Below are 22999 nucleotides of genomic sequence, written 5' to 3'. Positions count from 1 at the left end.
ACAGCGTCTCCTCCTAGCGTTGTGAAAAACCATGATTTGCCAATCATTGTAAATGCAGGAAGGGTTTTGTGCATAAAAACACTGGTGCCAGTGCAGCACTGTCTGGGGCACGGCCTCCTTACAGCACTGTCCAGTCGCCGGCACAACTCAGTTTCAAGGATCCCTGCCAGGCCAGAAGAGCGCACCGCGCACGCGCAGTCACGGGGGCTCGCGCTTGTCCTCCGCCCCTCCGCCCTCCAGGTGGCGCTGCCGGCCCGTTCGCCGCCGCCGCCGCCGCCGCCGTCGCCGCCGTCTCTAGCCCTGCTAGACTGGGGCGGCGCCGGCTGCCTTGGGGGCCGCGCGACCGCCTTCGCCGCTAGGAGGGCGTGGGTTCCTGGCTCCCGGAAGCGGCGGCCGCGGCGTGGAGCCGAGCGGGCGTCGGTCCCCGGAGCGGCAATGCGCGGCGGCCGGAGGCTGTGACCTGAGCGCGGCGGCCCTGCGGGGGCCGCGGAATGGCGGCTCTTTGAGGCGGCAGCGGCGGCGTCTCCGACTCCCCGGGCGCGGCGCGGCGTGGCGGCGGCCGGGGTGATGCTGCTCAAGCTCTTGCAGAGACAGACCTATACCTGCCTGTCCCACAGGTATGGGCTCTACGTCTGTTTCGTGGGCGTCGTTGTCACCATCGTCTCCGCCTTCCAGTTCGGAGAGGTGAGTAGCGGTGCGGGAGCCCTTGCCAGGGCTCCCTGGACTGGCAAGACCGCGCGGTGTCCCGGCCCCGGCGCGCTGCACTCTTGCCTCCCCATCCTCCCTGCAGACACAGAGATGAGCCCAGCGCCTGCCCTTCCCTCGGGGGCGCCGCCAACTCAGACAGCTCCTCTCCGGGCTGCGGCTTCAGCATCTGGGGTCCAGATCTCGCCTCCCGACGGTTTGGGAGATCCGCGCTCCTTCTGCGGAATCCTTTTCCCTCCAGGTGCCTTCAGCAGGGTCCCCGAGTCATTTGACTTTCTCCCTAAGGCCTTGTTGTGCACGCAGCCCCCCTCCCGGGACCCAGAGTTCCTAAATTTCACCGAATTCTCAGTCCTTGCCCCTCCTGCGGCTTCCTCCTCTAGTGTCTCCCTTGTAACCTTTTCCCTTTACAGAGGCGCTTTATATTCTTAATCCCGTTTCTTCCCGGATGTCAAAACTTTGTCCAAGAGGGGTGTTTTCTTGGCCCGAGAATTTGCTATGGGCAGAGTGTACTGGCCCCATATTTAAAGGACTTACATGTGAAAGGTTTTGTTGTTTTTGTTTTTTTTCCTTACATTTTTGCTCTCTTATTAGAGGCTGTACTGGTAGGTGTACATACACTGGTGTGGGAGCGCCCCTGACAGCTCCTGCTCTTCTCTATAATGAGATAGCTGAGGCCAGGGCCCCTTCATGTGACCGTGACGCCCTTAACCATCTTGGACTCCAGCGCCCGATCTCTTGGGAACCAGCACAAGCCTTCAGGTCATGGGATATGCTAATAACTTAGATTCCGGATCGCACTAGCCCAACCTTTCCTAATCTGCTCATAGTTGATAATGCTTAGAGTAACTCGGGATGACTGTAAACCCCAGAGGGTCCAAGCAACAGGTTTGGCAGATGGAAACACCCAGGTTTAATAGCTTTTGTGCCCCTCTGGATATGGACTTTAAACATTTTCTTGAGTGAAACAGCCCTTTGGTTGAGGTTGCATAGTTATTTCACAATTGACCATCCAATATGGTATTCTTCGTAGTAAACAAATGTGTAGGAGACTAGGAGTAGGTGAGAACTGAAAGTGTACCTGGATGTGATTTTAGAGAACACCTCATTTTAAAATGTGGCCGTAGCAACTGGAAGACAGTTGTGTTTTCAGGTTGTTATAAATCCATCTCTTTGTTTTAATATATATATGTATTTTGGGGGGTGAGTGGGTGGGTAAGAGGTTGCAAAACGTTATAAAATGAACAGAGTGCTGTTCAGAAATCCCACATTATACATTTGCTATGTACACAGAATATATATACATTTCCAGCATGAAGTCGACTCATGATGGATTCTGGGCTCCATAAGAGAGGGCGCTGTCTTTAACCACTGTGACCAGGTGCTGTGTCAGGTAATGCCAGAGTATACAGTCTAAATATTTGTCTGATGAATGAATAAATTATATGGGACAATTTTCAAGTTTCCAGTTTTAGTAGTTCTTGGTCTAGGGGCTGATGAAAATAAGTCTTATTAAGTAAGGATTGAGAAAGCGACCCAGACCTCTAAGTGTGAAATATGTACTTAATATTATACCACCTGCTGTTCCTATTTTGTTTCATGTATTACACTTTAATACAGTGATGATATGTGTACCTGGTTATGTCCTATTGCTGATAGAAGATTTGTAAGGCAAGTGCAGAGAAAAAGAGAGCGAGTTGGGCAGTCAGGCAAGAAAAGGAAATTTATTAGCAGGAAAAGAGAGGGTGACTGGCACTTAAGGAAAACCAGCATTCTCCCTTTCTGACAGAGTCCTTATACCCCACCAATGAAAAAGTCTGAGGGATGGTCACGTAGCCGGAGGTCTGGAATCTGGTGGTCTTGCAGCTTTGAGAAGATAAGCGCCAGTGAGATAACGGGATGCCATTTGGGCAGTTTGGTTAGTCCCACAGATCACTGTGATTTTATCCTTTGTTTGCAAGGTCGACATAAAGAGCCATCTTATCAATGAGACCCCATGTAGGCCCTATCATTCCAGCCTTTTGATTTAGGATAAGGGCTGAAGGTCAGTCATCTGTAACTGCTTCCTGAGGGACAGGGGCTTCCTGGGGGTAAGGTAAGAAAAGGCTGGAATGCGGGTCAAGGGGATTTCTGTGGGGTCGTAGTTCGTGGATAGTTGGTGAAGGCTTGTAAGTGGTCCTGAAGAAATTTTGAAAAAAGATGCATTAAACATGGGCTGAAAGTTAGAATAAGGGTAAGTAGGAGAGGGCCTAGAAAAGGTAGGACCCAGGGCATCCAATTCCGATTGCTTACCCAGTTTTCCCATGAATTACTGAAGTGTTGGCATATTCTCGAGGCCCTGTTTGTCAGATTTCTTGCTGCTTCTTTTACAACACCTGATTTATTGGTGGAGAAACAGCAGGCTTCCTCCAAAAATAGGCATAGTGAGTGAAGTCACTCAGTCATGTCTGACTCTTTGTGACCCCATGGACTATAGCCTACTAGGCTCCTCTGTCCATGGGATTTTCCAGGCATTAGTACTGGAGTGGATTGCCATTTTCTTCTCCAAAGGATCTTCCCGACTCAGGGATCGAACCCAGGTCTCCCACATTGTAGACAGACGCTTTACCGTCTGAGCCTCCAGGGAAGTCCAAAAATAGGCATAGGCCTCGTTTTTCTGCTGTGAGGAGGTCTAATCCTCTTCTGTTTTGGAGGACCATGGCTACCAGGGAATCTAGCTGGTTTTGGATAGTGATAAGGCTGTTAACTATTTCTTCTAGGCTGTCAGTGAGGTCTTTAGAAAGGCTTTGATAGTAATTAAAAGAGGTTGTGTGTCCTGCAGTCCCTGTCCCAATCCCAGCGGCTATTCCTAAACCAATTAATAGAGGAATGAATTGAATTGCCCGTCTGGGTCAGTTATGAGTTAGTGGGATAGGAAGGGTCTTATTGTTAGGAGCAATAGAAATATCTGGGGCCAGATATACCAGGGTGCATGTTCCTGTCCAGTTAGTGGGAAGACGTAAGTAGTGGTTCGACATAAGAAAAATATCCCAGGAGTAAGAAGACAACAGCTGAAATCAATAGCAAAAGGGAGTCTTTCTGGGCAATTGTTAGTAGTCTCCGAAACTGACAGTGAATTCACCAGTGTAGCCCCTACAAGAGGAGTATTTACACCGGATGCAGAAGGGAGAGAAAGTAAGCGAATGTCTGCAGTTCCTGAGACTTGATAGACAGATCAGTCTGAAGGGAAGGAGAGATGTGAAGTGTGATTACAGAGGTGTGGCAGTATAGTTCCTAGTTGGGGGGTAAGAATTGTTCATAGAGTTTTGTCTGGAAAAATAGAAAGGAGCCTGTTACAGACGAATGTCAGAAGTGGTGGGTGTTAAGGAGCAGTAACCAGGCTAGATCAGAGCAGTAACCAGGCTAGATCAAAATCAGAATTTTGAGAGAGGGTCTCTCCCAAGAATAGGAGTGGGGCATTTTGGGAGTATGAGAAAAGAATGGGAAAATGGATTATCTTGAAGTGTGCAAGGTAGAGGCTTGGTTATTTGTGGTGTAGATATTAAACTGTCAACCCCCGTAACAGAGACCTGAGAGACCTTGGTTTTTCCGGAATAGGCAGGCATAGGAGACTAAGTGGACCCCATGTCAATGAGAAAGGAGATTGGCTTACCTGCCACTGTTTACGAGTTACCCTGGGCTCTGTAGAGGTGATGAGAGTCGGGGCCTGGGGCCCTTCAGTCTAAAGTGGAGAGTCCGAGAAGGCTGGGCAGAGCTGGGTCAGAGGACTCCTGCTCAGAACCAGGAGGGGATGTCTGGATCCCTGGAGGGGGATTTGGGCAGTCGACCTTCCAGTGTCCCTTTATGCCACAGCTGGGACATGGACCTGGAGGGGGCCTTGGCTTTAGGAATGAGTGGGCCCAGTGGCCTTCTTTGCCACATTTGAAGCAGGGCCCAGGTGGCTTCCTTTCTTTGTTGGTTGATGGAGGCTTGGAGCCATGTAGGGCAGTGGCTAAAAGGTGGTATTTGGCCTGATCTTGTTGGGGCTTCTCTAGCTTTGCCTGTTCTTCCGATTATTGAAAATCTTAAAGGCTAAATTTAAAAGGTCTTGTTGAGGGGTTTGAGGGCCTTCTGCCTTTTTTAGTTTCTTTCAGATATCTGGGGATGACTGAGAGATAAAATGGGTGTTAAGGACAATGGTGCCCCTTGCTGAAGTGGGATCTAATTTTGTATATTTTTGTAGCGCTTCCATTAACCTGGCTAGAAATTGTGCTGGGTTTTCATCTAGCCCTTGAGTTACTTCCTGGAGCTGATCAAAGGTGATGGCTTTATGCCCTGCCTTTTGAAGGCACACAATGAGGCAAGCAACCGTGTGATTACGGGCTGCTTGTCCAGGTCTCCCTGCCTGACAGTCCCAGTTGGGATCTTCTGGGGGAACAGATGTCGCCCCTACAGGCTTAGGGGCCTCCACCTGTCCTGTGTATCTCATCAGCATGACCCTGAGAGGCTTGCCATACTCTTCTGGGAGAGGGGTGGAGGGAAGTATGATGCAAATATCATGCCAGGTTAAGTCATAAGACTGGGTAGGAAGCTTGAATTCTTTTAGATAATTATCCGGGCCTTAGGAGAAAGAGCCAAGACGCTTTTCAATCTGAGATAGGTTGGTGATCTGAGATAGGTTGGTGAGGGAAAATGGGATGTGAACCCGAACAAAGCTTTCTGCTCCAGCTACTTCCCTTAAAGGGAAGAGTGGGGAGGCAAGGGAAGGAGTGGGGTCCTGCGGTAAAGTTTCCTATTTTAAAGTTGTTCACACTGGGTAGTGGGAGGGGATCTAGGGAGGTCGGGGTAAAGCCTTGGGACCCTCAGGGTAGAGGGTGGGGCTGAGGTCTCAGAGCTTATCTCAGGCCCAGGCTAGGGAGTGAGGTTGGCAGCTGTGGCTTGAGAAAGAGGGAAGGAGGAGGGGAAGTAAGGTGGAGGTTGTGGAACTGGATCTGGAGCGGCTGCAAGGGGATTGGGAGTGATAGGGGGTGGGCTGTGGTCGGAAGGGTTGAAGGAAGAAAAAGAAAAGTCTGAACAGGGATCAGGAGACATTGTATTAGGACACCAGAGTGGGCTAGGTGTATTTGAGAAGCAGGACAGAATTCACAGAGGGTCGAGAGCGAAGAGCAAAGCAAGACTGAACATAAGGGATTTCTAACCACTTGCCATTGCGGCAGCAGAAGTTACCGAGGTCCCATAGAGTATTATAATCAAGAGTTCGTTTCTGGCCATTGGGACCTGTTATCAAATCTGTATTCTGGCCAAACAGTGTTAGAATAGTAAATAAGTCTTTTTGGTCTTGTCTCCCCTTGGAAGCCCGAAGCTTTTAGGTTTCGGAGTAGGCATCCTAGAGGAGTAGATTTTGAGGGGGGGATTGAGAATTTCCCATTGCGGCCGAATAGGGAGGTTAGACAAGGCCAAGAGAAAGCAAGGAGAAAGGTCGGAGAGAAAAGGCGTCCCCCTTCTCAGGACTTTTCTCAGAGAGTAATAATAGTCTGCTTTGAAGTGGGCGTCCCCTATTTCAAAGTCAGATGGGGTGCAAGGCCGAGGGCACGAGGGCTGTGGGGATCCTCCAGCCTAGCGCTGGGGCTTGGAAAAGAGGCGAGAGAGAGGATCCAAGGGAATGGGATTTCACTCACCCTTGTAACCGATGGATGAAATGTGGGCCGGTGCGTGTATGTCCGCCCAGCAAGGCAAGTGGAGAGTCCCGTCCAGGAGCTCCTCTCAGTTTCTCGGCAAGGTCCAAGGGAGGGGACCACCCAGTTGCAGTGGATCTTCCCTCCTGGGTTCTGGCACCAGAATGTAAGGTGAGTGCAGAGAAACAGAGAGCAAGCCGAGCAGTCAGGTAAGAAAAGGAAATTTATTAGCGGGAAAAGAGAGGGTGACCTGCTCTTAAGGAGAACCAGCGTGCTCCCTTTCTGACAGAGTCTTTCTTATACCCCACCAATGAAAAAGTCTCTGAAGGGATGGTCACATATCCAGAGGTCTGGAATCTGGTGGTCTTGCAGCTTTGAGAAGATAAGCGCCAGTGAGATAATAGGATGCCATTTGGGCAATTTGGTGAGTCTCACAGATCATCGTTTTTTGGCTGTTAGTTCTAAAAGGTCTTGTAAGTCTTCATAGAACCTTTCAACTTCAGCTTCTTCAGCGTTACTGGTCGGGGCATAGACTTGGATTACCATGATATTGAATGGTTTGCCTTGGAAATGAACAGAGATCATTCTGTCGTTTTTGAGATTGCATCCAAGTACTGCATTTTGGACTCTTGTTGACTATGATGGCTACTCCTGAACTGAACTGAACTGAACACAGATCATTGTGATTTTATTCTTTGTTTGCAAGGTCGACATAACTAGCCATCTTATCAATGAGACCCCATGTGGGCCCTATCAAGATTATTTTGGCCTGAGTGCTTTTAAGTTTTAAATTTTGTGTGTTCCACACCTGGTTATTTATTTACCAAAAGAAAGTCTAGAAATGGCCACAGATCTTAAAGTTTGGAACTCTTAAGCTTGTGTCTATAGTTTCTCAAATAGCCTGTGCTATCGCTTGTATGATCTTCAAAAGGATACTTAACCTTTCCAATCTTCAGCTTCCTCATCTTTAAAAAGGAGGCAGAATTACTTTCTTCATAGAGTTCATGCATGCGTGCTAGGTTGCTTCAGTCATGTCTGACTCTTTGTGACCCCATGGACTGTAGCCTGCCAGGCTCCTCTGTCCACAGGATTCTCCAAGCATGCATACTGCCTGGAGTGGGTTCCCATGCCCTTTTCCAGGGATCTCCCTGACTGAGGATCGAACCCCTGATCTCTTCCTTGTCCTGCATTGGCAGGCAGGTCAGGTTCTTTACCACTAGCGCCACCTGGGAATAGTGAGGATCAAATAAGTCATGTCTGCAAAAGACCTTTCAGTTCCTGGCACATGACAGGCTCTCATTAAGTGGTAGAACTACAGCTGCTGTTTTTATTGTCACCAACTATCTTAGGCCCTTAGTACTTAATTTGAAACAGATCTTTGAAGTAGAATACGCTCGTAATACAGTTAATGGTGGTGGTGGTTTAGTCTCTCAGTCGTGACTCTGTGACCCCTTGGACTGTAGCCCACCAGGCTCCTCTGTCCATAGGATTTCCCAAGCAAGGAGAGTGGTGTCGGTTACCATTTCCTTCTGCAGGAGATAGTCCCAACCTAGGGATCAAAACCACCTCTCCTGCTTGGCAGATTCTTTACCACTGAGCCACCTAGAAAGCCAGTACAGTTAATATTACCAACTTAATAATGAAACTCCAGTACTCTGGCCACCTCATGCGAAGAGCTGACTCATTGGAAACGACTCTGATGCTGGGAGGGATTGGGGGCAGGAGGAGAAGGGGACGACAGAGGATGAGATGGCTGGATGGCATCACTGACTCGATGGACATGAGTCCAGTGTTCTTGCCTGGAGAATCCTAGGGACAGGGGACCCTGGTGGGCTGCCATCTCTGGGGTCGCACAGAGTCGGGCACGACTGAAGCGACTTAGCAGCAGCAGGGGGCATGTGGGATCTTAGTTCCCCGGCCAGGGATCAAACCTGTGCCTCCTGCAGCGGAAGTGCAGAGTCTTAACCACCGGACCACCGGGGAAGTCCCTGTGTAGACTTTAACACTTGCTTTTGAAGTAAAAGATGTTATTTCAGGGTCATCATTATTATTTAGTACATTTTATATGCAAATCCACAATCCCATACCTGAAAATTCTGCTGAATGACCTCAGTATCTTTTAGAATGAAACGTGTGAGTATTCACAGTCAGTGAGGAAAATAAAGACTATAAATAACTTCAAGTCAGTTTAGGTCAGGTTTTGCCACCAAATGAGGTCAGGTCAGGTTTTGCTGCCAAATAAAGATCTACAGTGTTGAGAGCTCTTTGGATTTTCAGATTGTGAATAAAGGGTTGTAGATCACCTCTGGGTATGTGAGTATCAGTGTGCATGCATGTGTATAGAATATATCACTTCCTTTACGTGTCTGAGGGAGTGATGTATTCCTAAGTGTGGAAACAAAGAAGTATCTGAAAATGAACTTCAGTGAGCAAGTCAGACAAGTTCAGATAGAATCTGCCCGTGTGGGGCAATAACTTTTCCCTGGCCTCTCTCCTTCTCTTTTGCTCACCTGCCTTCTTATCATTTTGAATTAGTTAGATACTGTTGAGTGAAAAAGAAGACTGAAAACTGGGTCCAACTCCAGTTTCTTATACTGGCTTAGTTTCAAGAAAGAAATTAGTTATGTTTGTATTTGATTAGCTCCCTCATTAAACAGATACATTTTGATTGTGTTCTTTGCCAAAGGCAAGAAGTAGGGGAAGTTACAGGAACCTGGCCTGAGAACTGGGAGGCAGCCTCTGGCCTGCTTCTAGCTCCACCATAAACTGACCCTCAGTGATATTGCTTTGTGTAGATTCCTTTTGGGGGTGGAGAAGACTTTCGTTATTAAAAACGGTTTAAAATTTCTAGACTGGATTTCTGACACCCGCATTTTTTCTTTAGTGTTCTGTGAATTTACACTTATTGGATGTTTCACATGGGGAAGCATGAATTATAATGTAATGGAGTTTGAGCTACAGAAAAAATGCCAGTGGCTGCATTGAGCCTTTTTTTTGGCCATGCCACAAGGGTTGCAGGATCTTAGTTCCCTGACCAGGGATTGAATCTGTGCTTGGCAGCGAAACAGAATCCTAACACTGGATGGCCAAGGAATTCCCATACTGAGCCTCTTTAAATGGTATCTTTTGGAGTGGGGGTGTGGTTTGGAAGAGATACATACTCTTGCTGTCAGAGCAGAGACCTTGTCATTTTTCCCTGCTGTATTCTTAGCACCTCAAATGTGCTCGGTTCCCAGTAGGTGCCAAATAAATGCTTGATGGGTGAATGAATGAATTGAGGTGACCTTAACCAACATCTCTTGAAGCTCATTTCCAGTAAAGGTAAGTTTTCTATTCTGATGCAGCTAGTCTGTACTTGCCTGATTCTCAGACATGATTGATCAAGTTGTACCCTACATGGTGGAAGATACTGTCAGATATGAAGAATTTTGTACAGCTCATCCTTGGCCATCTTTGTCAGGTTGAGATGAGGCCATGATACACCTATGAGTAACAATACAAGAGAGCAGGTAATTGAAAGCCTGAGTAGGTACACAACAATGGCTTAGAAAATCAGAGAAGGGGAAGAGAATTATGGGTCGAAACATTCTAGGGGAAGTTGAGACTGTTACAAGGAGGTGGGAGCCTTTTCTTCTTGAATTGTTAGGGGTTTAAAATTGTCACTGTTATTAGGCAGCAGCACTTGGTTGCAAGTGAGAGAATCCCACCTCAGACCTGGGTTAGGAAAAAATTATTAAAAAAAAATTTTTGTGATTGAAAAATATAGGGTGAAACTTCTGGCAGGATCAGATCGAGGTGCTCGAATGTTATCATCAGCACTCTTTGTTCCTGCTCTGCAGGGTTTAGTGAGTCTAGTTCTGACAGGCCTTCCCCGTATGGGAGCCAAGGTTGCTGGCAGCAACTCCAGCAGCTAGTCTTCCAATTTAGTAACCTTCCTCATCAGTGCCAGCTAGACCCAGGACGGCCTGCCTAGCCGGGGAATGTGTCCCCTTGTGCCCTTGTTAACCACCTGGATCGTCTCTGGAGCTCCGGTTATAGGTGGGACTGTCAGTTTCAACTAAACCAGGTGAAGTGAGAGGGGCTCCCCAGAGGGAAATTAGGAGGCTGCTATCAAAAAAGGGCCAGAGCAGCTGATGTCCTAGACTGGCTGAGACAAAGCCCATGCCCTTTCCCTGGCCTTGACATGGACACATTGACCCTGTGAATGTGAGGGCCTTTAGCCCTTTACCTTGTTCTGGAAGATGTGAAAGTGGTTGTTTCCGTTTTTCATTTTTAATGTCATGTTGTTAAATTACCATGTTTTTCGTTTTTAATATCATGTTGTTATTATCTGTGAAACTTGTATTCTTGGGTGGGCATATTAATGTGGAGTTTTGTTAAACACAGTGCAAGTGTGCCCTCATCATCTTGTAGTAACGATTCAATATATATTTTTAATGGGCAATAGTTGTATTCAGCTTGACTTACTCTTGAGGTCTAAATAGTGTTGACCTTATTAATGAAATTAAGTAGGAAATTAAGAGAGAAAAACTTAACCCAACCTTTTTGCAGCATCCGTCACCCCCTGCATATAGAAATGTTCACTCCCTCGTTCTTCAAGAAGACCACCCTCCTCCACCCCGCCTCCCGGCCCCCCCTCCCGCCACCTCCCGTTCTCCTCCACTCACTGTTCTTTCTCAGGCTTTAATGCTGGGTCTCCCCAGGCTTTGCTCCTTGGCTGTCTTCTCTTGGGCGGGGTTGTCATGTTTCAGACCCCCACCTGATGCTTGAGACTCTGTTACCAAGTTCAGGCTTGCTCTGCTCACCACATGATAGGCCAGTGAATCTGAGAGACAAGCTGTTGAGGCACGGAATACGACTTAATTTGGAAAGCCGGCCGACTGAGAAGATGGCAGATGCAAAATAACTATCTTGTTGGGGTCTGGTTGCGGGTTCTTTCACGGAGCCAGAGAGAGAGAAGCAATGGGGAACTGAAGTCAAAAGTCAGAATAGAGAGGGAGAGGCAGCGAGGAAGTGAAGTGGAAAGGGTCTTCAGTCTTGCAAAACATCTCAAGGAAGGGCCAGGCTATGGAAAGGGATGTGTTAATCTCTTCTCTTTTTGTGGCCATTCACAGGTGGGTGGGGTCAGATTTATCTCTTTATGAGTTGAACAAAGGCACTTTAACAGCCAGGCCTAGGGGCAGGGTCCTTTGAGACAGGCCTTTATGATTATAATAACAGCAGCAACCAAAAGCAAGTCAAAGAAACACTTTCCAACATGGAGTCAGAGTTGGCTTCTTCCGCAGCAGCTCCACATCTCCAGTGCCTTGCTACCAGGCCTGGTTGCATGCTTCCAGGAAGAACTTGCTCCAAGACCTCGACAAACCTTTCCAGGAATTGACCTCAGTTGGATCATAGAGCCACCCCTAACAGATACCTTGGGAGAAGGAAGAGATTGCTTTTTGACCCATCTGATTCCTCCTGTGAAGTGGGGGCCCATCTCCTGAAGATCTGTGATGAGAAGGTGGAATTCCACTGGGAAAAGAATAGTTCTGTGTCGCTGGGGGCTCCTGACTGTGACTGTCGTGTTGGTGAGCACAGCCAGTGGGTATCTTTATCGCCCACTTGCCCTTTGCTGTAGGGTTAGCTCTGCCCCTGCCCCTGGATGAGACCTCTGGTGGGCCTAACTCAGCCTGCTCTTCTCTCACTCTTAAGTAAGAAAAAGTCCTGTGGTTGCTTCAGGTGACAAAACATAGTGTTAGGTCAGCATTAAAAGCCTGCAGTCACATGTCCAGACAAACCTTTGAGCCTGTTGAAGCTTCTTGCCTCCCTGGCCCAGGCCTGCTCCAGGTAGAAAGCCAATGACTGAAGAAGGCAGTTTGGCCATGGTGGGTTGTTTCTCTCTTTCTGTCCAGGAACCTGTTTCTGGGTTAGAGGACTGGGATGAAGGACAGGAAATGAGGGCCGGAAAGCCTTTCCTAAACAGGTGGTGTTGCTTTGGGATTTGCTGGTGTCAAAGCTCATTCTCTTCCAAGTGCTTTCAAAGGCGTACTTTAGAGACCCCACCCTGAGCACGGTCACTTGCTTTTATTCTGCTGAGAGCTAATGTCCTTTTCTTTGGGCTCGTTGCTTGCTCCTTCCTCAGCCCCAGGAGTCTGGCAACACTGTGGCCTTATCTCAGAGCCTGCTGCTCTAGTGGACCGCAGATCTGGTCTAAAGTGACCCTCCGCAGTATTCTCTTGTACACGGCTCATGTCTCTTGCACGAGAGACCTTCATCCTTTGTAAGAGAGGAAAGATACCTTTTTCCTCTCCTTTCCTCAGTTCTCAGTCCTGTAACAAAAGGCAGATCAGCAAGAGAAAGCATACACATTTATTTTAGGTAAGGTTTACATGACACTGCAGCCTTCATAAGGAAATGAAGACTGAAGAAGCAGTTAAACCCGACTGATGTAATGCTAGGTTTGATGAAGAGTAGAGAGTAGCGGTGGCGAAGGCAATGGCACCCCACTCCTTGCCTGGAAAATCCCATGGATGGAGGAGCCTGATAGGCTGCAGTCCATGGGGTCGCTAAGAGTCGGATACGACTGAGCGACCTCACTTTCACTTTCCACTTTCATGCATTGGAGAAGGAAATGGCAACCCACTCCAGTGTTCTTGCCTGGAGAATCCCAGGGACGGGGGAGCCTGGTGGGCTGCCGTCTATGGGGTCGCACAGAGTCGGACATGACTGACGTGACTTAGCAGCAGCAGCAGCAGAGAGTAGTGGGAAAATGCGATAGGACAAAAAAGGGTATGAGCTCTGAGACACGTGGACTGTTACTCAGATTCCTTGTAGCATCCATCTGTCTTTGGAGATAAGAGTTTCTCCTTCCTGTGTAGAGAGGGTCCCTCTCAAGGAAAGTTTTATGATCTGCTTCAGGGGAGGGTCATAAAATCCTTTTTATCTGCTGTTTCTCAGCTTCCTTCAGCTTGAAGTACTCAGTTAGCCAAGGTGCCATATTTTGAGGTAGCCCTTTCTGATCTCTGAAGGGGCTTCCCTGATAGCTCAGTTGGTAAAGAATCTGCCTGCAATGCGGGAAACCTGGGTTCGATCCCTGGGTTGGGAAGATGCCCTGGAGAAGGGAAAGGCTACCCACTCCAGTATTCTGGCCTGGAGAATTCCATGGACTGTATGGTTTGTGGGGTCGCACTGAGTCGGACACGACTGAGCAGCTTTCACTTTCTGATCTCAGATGTGAGGCAAATGTTGCAGCCACACAGCTGCATGAACTGGAGGTGGCCACCTTTGGTGACCCTAATTGAGCCTATGGTAAAGAGGTTTCTATGCCTGTTCGTTAGATGAGGTGGAGCAGGATTAACAGAATGCCAGCAGCTTCTGAAAGCTGTCCTCTGAACCTTGCTGCCATGATTCGGATGACTTTTCAACCACCTCCTTAGGGAACTTTGAATCTTGGTCCTGCACATCACTTGGGAATATGGTATCTGGTATTCTGGTGCCTTAGAAGAAACATGTTTAGATGTACAACTTCTCAGTGTGAGTATCAATTGACTGAACTTGCCCAGGAGATGAAACTTATTTGCCGTCTCTGCACTCAGCGTTCTGGACTCAAAGATGTTATCTTTTCTTATTTTGGAATTCCTGTGCCCCAGCAAAGCACTTAAATCATTTAGTTAGGAAGATTTCTGTTGTAGCACAGTGCCAGGCCCCTGGGCATAGAGCAATGAACAAAGCCCCCAGGTTCCTGCAGACAAGGAGTTTATATCCTGGTTGTGCAGTAAGACATTAAATGTGATTTATTTACAATTGTGAAAAATGCTAGAAGGGGAGAGTGTTGTGAGAGAGACCCTTAGGAGAACCTACCCTGTAGTGGCTGGGTCAGGAGAGGCTTTCTTGATGTCATTGGAACTCAGAAGGGTCAGAATTACGGAGGCAGAGGACCGAGGCGAGCAAGTATGCTCTAGGCCATTGGTTCTCAGCTGGGAGTGATGTTGCTGCCTCACCCTGACCCTCTGAGGCATTTGGCAAAGTCTGGAGGTATTTTGGGTTGTCCTGACCAGGACATTTAGCAAGTAGAGGCTAGAGATGTTGCTAACGCTCCACAATGCACAGGGCAGCCTCCCCCAACCCTCCCCTCACCCCAAGCAAAGATGGTCCAGCCCCAAACATTGGTTGTGCCCCGCCTTGGAAACAGCACAAAGGTCTTGAAGTTAGCGAAGGCCCATGAAGCTGGAGAGCAAGAGGAAGTGTGATCTAGGTTGGTGCAGTGGGTGGTGCCCTATTGCCAGCCCTTGGTAGATACCATTCAAGGTTACTTACTGTGCACTGGCATCTAAGGAGTGGAGGCCAGGGATGCTGCCTGGGGTCCTGCCCAGCATCCTGTAATGGACAGGACAACCCCCACAGCAAAGAGTTGTCAGGCCCTAAATGTCGTAGTGCTGAAGCTGGGAGAGCCTGAGTTAGAGGGAACAAGAATGGCTGCAGGGCAGTCAGTCAGGGGCCTTGGACTAGGCTGGTGGAGGGCAGACAGAGAGGAATGGACAGATTTGAGAGATTTGGGAGGCAGAATCATCTGGCCTTTATGTTTCATTATGTGCCAGACACTCCACTGGTATCTTGGGATATAACTAAGCAAGACAGACAAGTTCATTTGTCCTCCCACACCCTAACTATAGGTACTCGGTGAATATTGATTGGATGAATATTTACAAGTATTTATTTTTGCTCGCTGATTGTGATGGAGCCTGTGAGGAAAGGTGGTTTAAAAGAGATGCCTCAAGTATACGAGGCATCTTGCATAGGGCCTGGTGCAGGGTGCTCAGTCAATGCTAATTAAATGCCAAGTGCCACATCCTAGCACGGTTGTTCCCTTGACTACAATGCTCTCGGTAAGACAGCAGGGGACCTACCTTCTGAGCTGACGTCCAAGGTCACACTGAAGAGTATATTAATCTCTTCTTAGAGACAGAGTAGAGAAGTTCAAGTGATCTCTTTACCCGAGTATGCTTTATAGTGGGTGATATGGAACCATAGGGGGCAAGTGTCATATTAATCTAATACAGCCTGTACTTTACAGTAACAGATGGTATTCTAGTTCCTTATGAAATGTAACAAACAAGTGTAGCTGTGATCAGTTAAGTATATTCATAATATATCTTTTTAAGTCCTTGCCATCTTTAGATGACTTCAGTCTCGTGATCCACATGGCAGTATCTTTAGCAGGTGGTTAGTCAGCCTGTGTGTGATTCATACATACACTAAATGAAGCAAGGGAAAAAATGATCTTTCAGAAATGTTACATCTAAGTCACCCCTGGGCTGGGGGAGGGTGTGATTCTGTGATCAGACAAAACGAATTCTGTGATCGGACTAAAAACTGTGTTGCGCCCTTTAAAATTGCTTCCTAAAATTGTTTCTTCTTTTAGGTTTTAGTTTCTCCCCCCTTCATTACCTCTTTCCATTAACTTCATTTCTGTTTCTTGACTAATTCTAAACTGGATAAAGTTTCATTACCAAATTTTCCTGAGTCCATTCACTCAGCAGAGATCAGTGGAGGTACTCACCCTGGGCTCGGTACTGTACTGCCTAAAGGCACAAAGATGGTTACTTTTATTTTTTGCTGTTGAGGAACTAACTGTCCAGTCAGGCCAAACAAACAAACTTAAGATGCATTGTGATAAATTTAAGTCAAAGAGCTAGGCCTGGATGTCAGGGGAAGTTTTTCATCTGAGCTTGATTGTGAAGGAGATGGCTGAGGGAAGAAAGGGGAGCCCCCTTGCTACTCCCCAGCCCCCTTGTAAGTGAAGGAAGCCCTGGGTGTGAAGGTGTGGGGTGAGATGTAACTCTCACCTTCTAGAACAGAAGTGGTTCTTGTGGTGACCCAAGGATGAAAGAGCAGATAAAACCAAGGAGGGTCTTGGAATGCAGGAATGGAAAAACCAGACCCTTATCATCCTTCCCTCCCCCATGTGGTAATTACTAATGGATTTCAGGTTCTCCTGAGCAGTGTAACCTGTCTCCCCTCCTACCCCATAGGGAGAAGATATTTGCCTTATTCTTCCACCCCCCACCTAGTATATGTGCCTCATCCAATCAGCAAATGACCCGCAAGATCCCTATCCCACTCCTTGTACCTGGGTATAAAAGTGGACTAAGGACCCCTGTTCAACGTCAGTTCTTGCTTGAGCTGGCCCACTGTTCTAACAGCATCTCCCACTCTAATAAACTTTATTTCCCTCCTCTTCTGTCTCACGTCTGGAAATTCTTTTCCAACCTGCTCCTGGACCACGACAGTTCTGAAGGGCCAGAGTGTACCCAGGAGTGATGCTGGAGAGGCAGGCGGTGGCTGGTTTAGGACTTGCCTGTAGAGTGACTCCAAAGAATTTGGATTCCTCCCGAAGAAAATGGAGACCATTCAAACGGTTTTAAGCAAGAGAGCCATGAGTCAGATCTGTGTTTAGAACGGTTGTTCTGGGGTAACACGGATGGTGAATTGCAGGCAGGCCGAGAGCTGGGAGCTGGAAACTGTGGGGTGTAATAGGGATCCCGGAGATCCTGCCACACTGGGTGTGCTGGGGGTGGTGTGCAGAGTCAGCAGGCTTTGCATGTTGACTTTTAAAATTATTTATTTATTTTTGGCTGCACTGGGTCTTTGTTGCTGCGCACAAACTCTTCTCTAGTTGAGGTGAGCAGGGGCTACTCCATTGCGGTGCACAGGCTTCTTGTTGCGGTGGCGTCTCTTATTGAGGAGCACAGGCTCTAGGGCCAGTGGGCTCTGGTGTTTGTGGCACACAGGCTCAGTTGCCCCAAGGCATGTGGGATTGAACCTCTGTCCCCTGTGTTGGCAGGTGGATTATTAACCACCGGACCAAGAGGGAGATCCCAGTCCCTGGCTTAAAATGAAAAATTATTCCTTCTCTGGGATGTGCAGATCGGAGGGGAGTTGGCTCCTCTGGGTTGGGCTTGGTTGGCTCTGCTCGACGTATCTTTCATCCTCCTGGGACGAGCGGGCCAGCCTGGGCATGTTCTTCTCAGGGCAGTGGGAAAGCACAAAAACCAGGCAGATACTCCCAAACCTACCTGAGATTGAGACGCAGAATGGGGCATTCACCGTCTTTTGTTCCTTGAACACATCAGATTTGTGTCCCTCTTAGGAGCTTGGCACTGTTGTCAGCCTGTGGAGCTCTGTCCACAGACCCCCCTGTTCCACATGTCTCAGCTCAGGAACTCCTTCCTGGATGGGTCTTCCCCACCACCCAGCCTAGAGCAGCCTCTTTTCCTAGGTCACTGCTGTTTATAGTCCCATATTCTTCTTTTTTAAAATAGTACTTAGTTCCAGCCTGAAAATGTTTATGTGTGTATTTAATATCTCATCTCTCTTTCACCCCTCTTTAGTATGTAAGCTCTGTGGGAGTGGGGTTTCTGTCTTATTCACCACTGTATCCTCAGTCCCTGGAATAGAGCCTGGCACTAAGAGGTGGAATGCAGAGAGATTCTTTTCTCCTAGTATCTAAACATGGAAAGGTGCCCTGAGTGATCAGTGTCAAAAGTGAACCTTAGCGGAAAATATATAGGTTTAGTTGATATTAGTTGATATGTAATATATTAGGGTTCCTCAGAGAAATGAACCCAGTAGGATGTATGTATATATGTATGTGCATGCTCGTGGGCATGTGTGTGTGTGTATGGAAATAGACTTATTATATGGAATTGACTCACAGGATTGTGGAGGCTGACAGCTCTCCAGGATCTGCATTAGCAAAACTGGAGACCCAGGAGAGCCAGGGATGTAGCTCCAGTCCAAGTCCAAAAGACCCAGGAACCAGAGAAGCCAGTGGTATAGTTCCTACCTGAAAGCTGGCTGCACAGAGACCCAGGGAGAGCTGATGTTTCAGTTTAAGTTCGAAGGCAGGAAGACTGTGTTATGGCTCAGTGCACTCAGATCAGAGGATAGTCTCTCATACTCAGCTTTTTCGTTCTATTTAGGCCATCAACTGATTAGATGAGGTTCATCTACATTAGGAAGGAGGGCAAGCTGCTTTACTAGTCTAATTTCACCTGGAAATACCCTAGTTGAAGAAGTTTCCTTCTATTTCTAATTTGCTGAGGTTTTTATTTATTTTAAATAAAAAATGGGTTTTGAATTTTGTCAAATACTCTTCCTATATCTATTGATAGGATCATAAGATTTTTCTTCTTTTGCCTGTGAATATGATGGATTACGTTAATTGATTTTTAAATGTTGAACCAGCATTCAAAAACATGTATCCAGAATAAATCCCACTTGGTTATATTATATGATTCTTTTCCTGCATTGTTAGATTTTATTTCATAACAGATTTTCAAATCTATATTCTTGAAAGTTATCAGTTCGTAGTTTTCCTTATAGAATGAGTTAGAAGGTATTCACTCTGGTTCTGTTTTTCTGGAAGAAATTGTAGAGAATTGGTGTCACTTCTTCCTTAAATGTTTGGTAGAATTCACCAGTGAACCCATCTGGGCCTGTTGCCTTCTGATTTGGAATGTTATTACTTATTGATTCAAATTATGTGATAAATAGAGGCTATTCAGATTATATATTTCTCCTTGTTTGAGCTTTGGTAGATTGTATCTTTTAAGTATTTGGTCCATTTCATCTAATTTATCAAATCTGTGATCATAGAATTGTTCATAATGTTGCTTTATTACTCCTTTGGGAGGAGTATTGTAGTGATTTCCAAAATCGTGTGGTAAAATACAAACAACAAAATTTGTGTTTTAATGATTTTTAAAATTATTTATTTGGCTGCACGGGGTCTTAGTTATAGTAGATCTAGTTCCCTGAGCAGGGATCACACAAGCTACCTGTATTGGGAGTCTGGAGTCTTAGCCACTGAACCACCAGGGAAGTCCCATTTTAATAATTTTTAAGTGTATCAACAGCTCCAGGGCATTAATTACATTTACTTTGTTGAGTAATTGTTACCATTGTCTGTTTGCAAAAGGTATCCCTCACCCCAAGTAGTAACTCTGTATTCTCCCCTTGGGCCCTGGTAACCTTTAGTCACCTCCTGTCTTTATGGATTTGCCTATTCTGGACATTTCATATAATGGGTATTTCATGCAGTATCTGTCTTTTTTTGTTCTGGAGTTTCTGCTTGTTTTTCAGTGTTTCTGAGGGGATGAGAGATTGGAGTTGCCACTCTCCTATTTTGCTGAGGTTCTGTTCCAGGATGATAGTTTTGGTTGTTGTTTTCCACATAATATTTTATCAAACATTTTACCATTTAACTGGTCTGTATGTTTCATAATGGAAGACCTTTTGTTTTGGTTGTTGCTGTGTGTCAGAATTTGGAATGATGCCACATAATATCCGCTCATTGACTGAATTAAGTTACTAATTTTTAGCAGTTTAAAACCTGCATAATTTTTAATAGCTTTGTAATATTTGTGTGACTGTACCTTAATTTACTTACCCAATTACCTATTTAATTTAATTTTTAAAACTATCTTCAGGTTTTATTTATACAAGTAATAGTGATTGTCATATTTATACAGCAGTCTTTGGGTACACCTGTGTTTTTTTTCCTGGCATGTATTTCTAGAAGTGGAATTAGCCAGAACAAAAGATACGAGCGTTTCTTGGTCCTTTGAATCATATTGCTAATTGCCCCTCAGGAAAGGGTTTTTTAAAATGACTTTACAGCTATTTAAAAATATATAACATTCTTCTTGACTAATTTATGACTTCTCTGCAAAGCAAACTCATAAAAAGAGAACTCTGCTTGGTTAATTTTAAAAAATGTTTTTATCCAAGTAGCAGTATGAGATTAAAATTCAGTTGTCGGTGGAGGTAAGTTGCAATAAGCACCACAAGCAGATATTTTGTAAAACTTGTCTCATTTTACTAAACTTTTTTAGGACAATTAAATTTTACCAGAATAAAGAGGTAAAACTTAGTTTGACTAATTTTGACTTCTTGTTATAATGGAAATATTTACCAGGTTCAGCTACACTTTTATGTTTACTTTGGGTATATTTTTCACATGATATATTGTAATTGTTTAATATTTGTCTCCCTAATAGGCTGTGAGACCCTTGAAGGACTAAATATGTTCAGTGTTCTTTCATTGTCTTAATACCTTATATTTCCTTTAGTACTTTGTAGTTATTGGAATAGATGAATTTATATCAGCTCACTTGATTTTTTTATAACAACACCTTTTGGGATAAGGGATTATTGTTTTAATTTTACATTTGAAACTTACAGGGCTGTAAGTGTCTTGTCTAAAATCACAAAACTGGAGGCTGAGGTCCAGGCCTCCTTTTGTGACCAGAACTTAATCTTTAAGGAATGAATAGCTGCAATGCTGTCCAAGAGAACTTTGTGCCCTGTGGAAATAGTCAGTAATCGTGAGCTGTCCAGTACAGTAGCCATTGACTACCTGTGGCTGGTGGGCACCTGAAGTATGTCTAGTGTGACTAATGTGCTGAGTTTTAAATTCAACTTAGTCTTAACTTAAATAACTGTGCGTGGCCAGCGGGGATACCAGTTTTTGGACAGTGCAGGTCTAAACTCCTAGGTAGAGTAACTGTTTGCCAGGACATGCTAGCAGGGCACTGGGTTTAAAGTCCCCCATGAACAATTCTGTGATCCTGTAACCTCTGAACTATAAGACAAGTGAACCTGCATATATGTCCCCAGGAAGTTGGTTTGAATACTCCTGAAACCATCTTTGGTATTTTTCCCCCCCTTTTACTTTTATTCAAGTGCAGTTGAAGAGATTATTTTCTGCTATTTAGATAAAACTTTTTATAATAAAGTGTACTGTCAAAGGTTTAACATTCTTAATTCTGTGTTTTATTTACTTTTTAAATAGTGGATCTTCTTATTTATTTGACTGTGTCCAGGCTTTGTTGTGGCATGCAGGATCTTCCTGCAGCACCTGGACTCTATTTGAGGTGCACGGGCCAAGTCCCATGGTATATGGGATCTTAGTTCTCCAACCAGAGATCAAAGCCACGTCCCCTGCATTCCAGGAAGGATTCTTAACCATTGGACCACCTGGGACACGCAAAGACTTAATTCTGTGTTTTAATACAAGTTCCTGTATTATTTTGTCTCCTTTCCCCTCAGTGGCAGCCCTTTCTCTTTGCTTCTTTTTTTTTTTTTTCTGTTCTTAGTTCCCTGACCAGGGAGTTGAACCCAGCCCCTTGGCATTGAAAGCTAAGTCCTGACCATTGGACTACCAGGGAGTTCCCTCTCTTTGCTCCTTTAGTCCCTTAAAAATCTCAGCCTTCTCTCCCAGGAAAAGGAGAGAGATTTTGTTAAGCTATTATGTTGAACCCTGTCCTTGATTATTCCTTTTCTCCAACAGTAATCTATTTTCACCTGTGTTCATTTAAAAGCTGAACAGTAAATATTCATAAATCATTTCATGCAAGTCAATGATTAATCCTTAACAGGATGTCTGCTCCCTGAGAACAGAGCCCTGGTTCCCATTTTGTGCCTTTTAAAATGATCAACAAATGTGTGTTGTGTGTCTAATTATGTGAAGAATTCACAAAAGGTAGAAGTGGTTTAGGAAAGTATCTTTGAATTTAATTAATGTTTGAGTAAATAGTGGTCATGCATCTTGGGTTTGGATCATTTCCAGTATGTGAAAAAGGGAAACTACTCCAGTTATTAAAACCACTCCAGTTATTTTAATAACCATTCAGTGCCTAATATTAAATGGGTTAATCTCTTGTTTTAGCCACTTTGTGTTGAGAAATGAGATGAATTGACTGTATCCTCCCAAAATCTGCAAGCTGAAACTTTATTCCCAGTGTGATGGTATTAGGAGGTGAGGACTTTGGTGATTAAGTCATGAGGGTGGAGCCCCTATGTGTGGGATTAGTGCCCTTTTAAAACAAGCCCTAGAGAGCTCCCTTGCCCCTTCCAACATGTGAGGTGACAGAGCATGAAGACGGCCATCCATGGACCAGGAAGCAGGCCCTCACCAAACAACAATCTGCCAGCACCTTAACCTTGGTCTTCCCAGTCTCCAGAACCGTGAGAAATTGTTGTTGCTTATGAGCCACCCAGTCTGTAGTATTCTGTCAGAGAAGCTCTAATGGACTGAGGCAGGAAAATGAGCATGTTTCATCAAATGTGATTAGAAAACGCTGCTGGGTGATGAGCAGATTTGACTTTCTGATTGGTATCACAGGAGAAGGTGGATTAGTGGAAAAAAAAAAAAATAGAACTTAGAATATCTCTTAGGTTATCTTGGCCTCTCATTTAGCGCCTCTTAATGCAAAGTATATTTGGTTCTCAGAAACTGTGAAGAGCTTGTAATTTAGGAATATTATAAACTTCTGATGTGATTATCAGTGTATGAAGATCTCTGTCAGAGTTGCTTAGAGTTCTTGCTGCTTGAGATTGGAAAGTCTCAGCATCTTGAGTTTTATAAGATCGGATGTCACATTTCTACACTTCAGACGCTGAGGAGGGGACACGTGTTTTAATGGAGAGAGTTTTGCAGCCTTGTGTGCTGTCCTGTCTGCACTTCCAGCCTTTAGCTTTTACCTTGACTCTCTGACACTGGATCTGAAAGCAGGAGGTTCTGATGGGAAACCATGGAGCGGTAAGCTGTTCTAAGGTGTTTTGCCTTATAAAACTAGTAGCCATAATCACTCATTCTA

At 45.6% G+C, this 22999-nt stretch overlaps 1 protein-coding gene across 3 annotated transcripts in view; it reads left to right on the top strand.

Annotated features, from left to right (window-relative positions):
• The first annotated feature begins 503 nt into the window (after window positions 1-503).
• GNPTAB (N-acetylglucosamine-1-phosphate transferase subunits alpha and beta) overlaps window positions 504-22999 on the top strand; it is an 84791-nt gene continuing 62295 nt past the window's right edge. Inside the window, exon 1 of one of the 3 annotated variants that reach the window (XM_042247144.1) lies at window positions 504-617. Coding sequence is in view for 1 of the 3 variants with exons in the window: in XM_027967669.2 (XP_027823470.1) it covers window positions 568-684 (117 nt within the window). In the remaining 2 variants the exon portion in view is untranslated. Of the gene's footprint in view, window positions 9678-22999 lie in introns of all 3 variants that reach the window. The other 2 variants (XM_027967669.2, XM_060413132.1) reach the window with 2 other exon arrangements.

Source organism: Ovis aries, chromosome 3 (genome assembly GCF_016772045.2).
Source record: "Ovis aries strain OAR_USU_Benz2616 breed Rambouillet chromosome 3, ARS-UI_Ramb_v3.0, whole genome shotgun sequence".
Classification (NCBI taxonomy): domain Eukaryota; kingdom Metazoa; phylum Chordata; class Mammalia; order Artiodactyla; family Bovidae; genus Ovis; species Ovis aries.
This window is presented reverse-complemented; position numbering and strand designations above follow the sequence as displayed.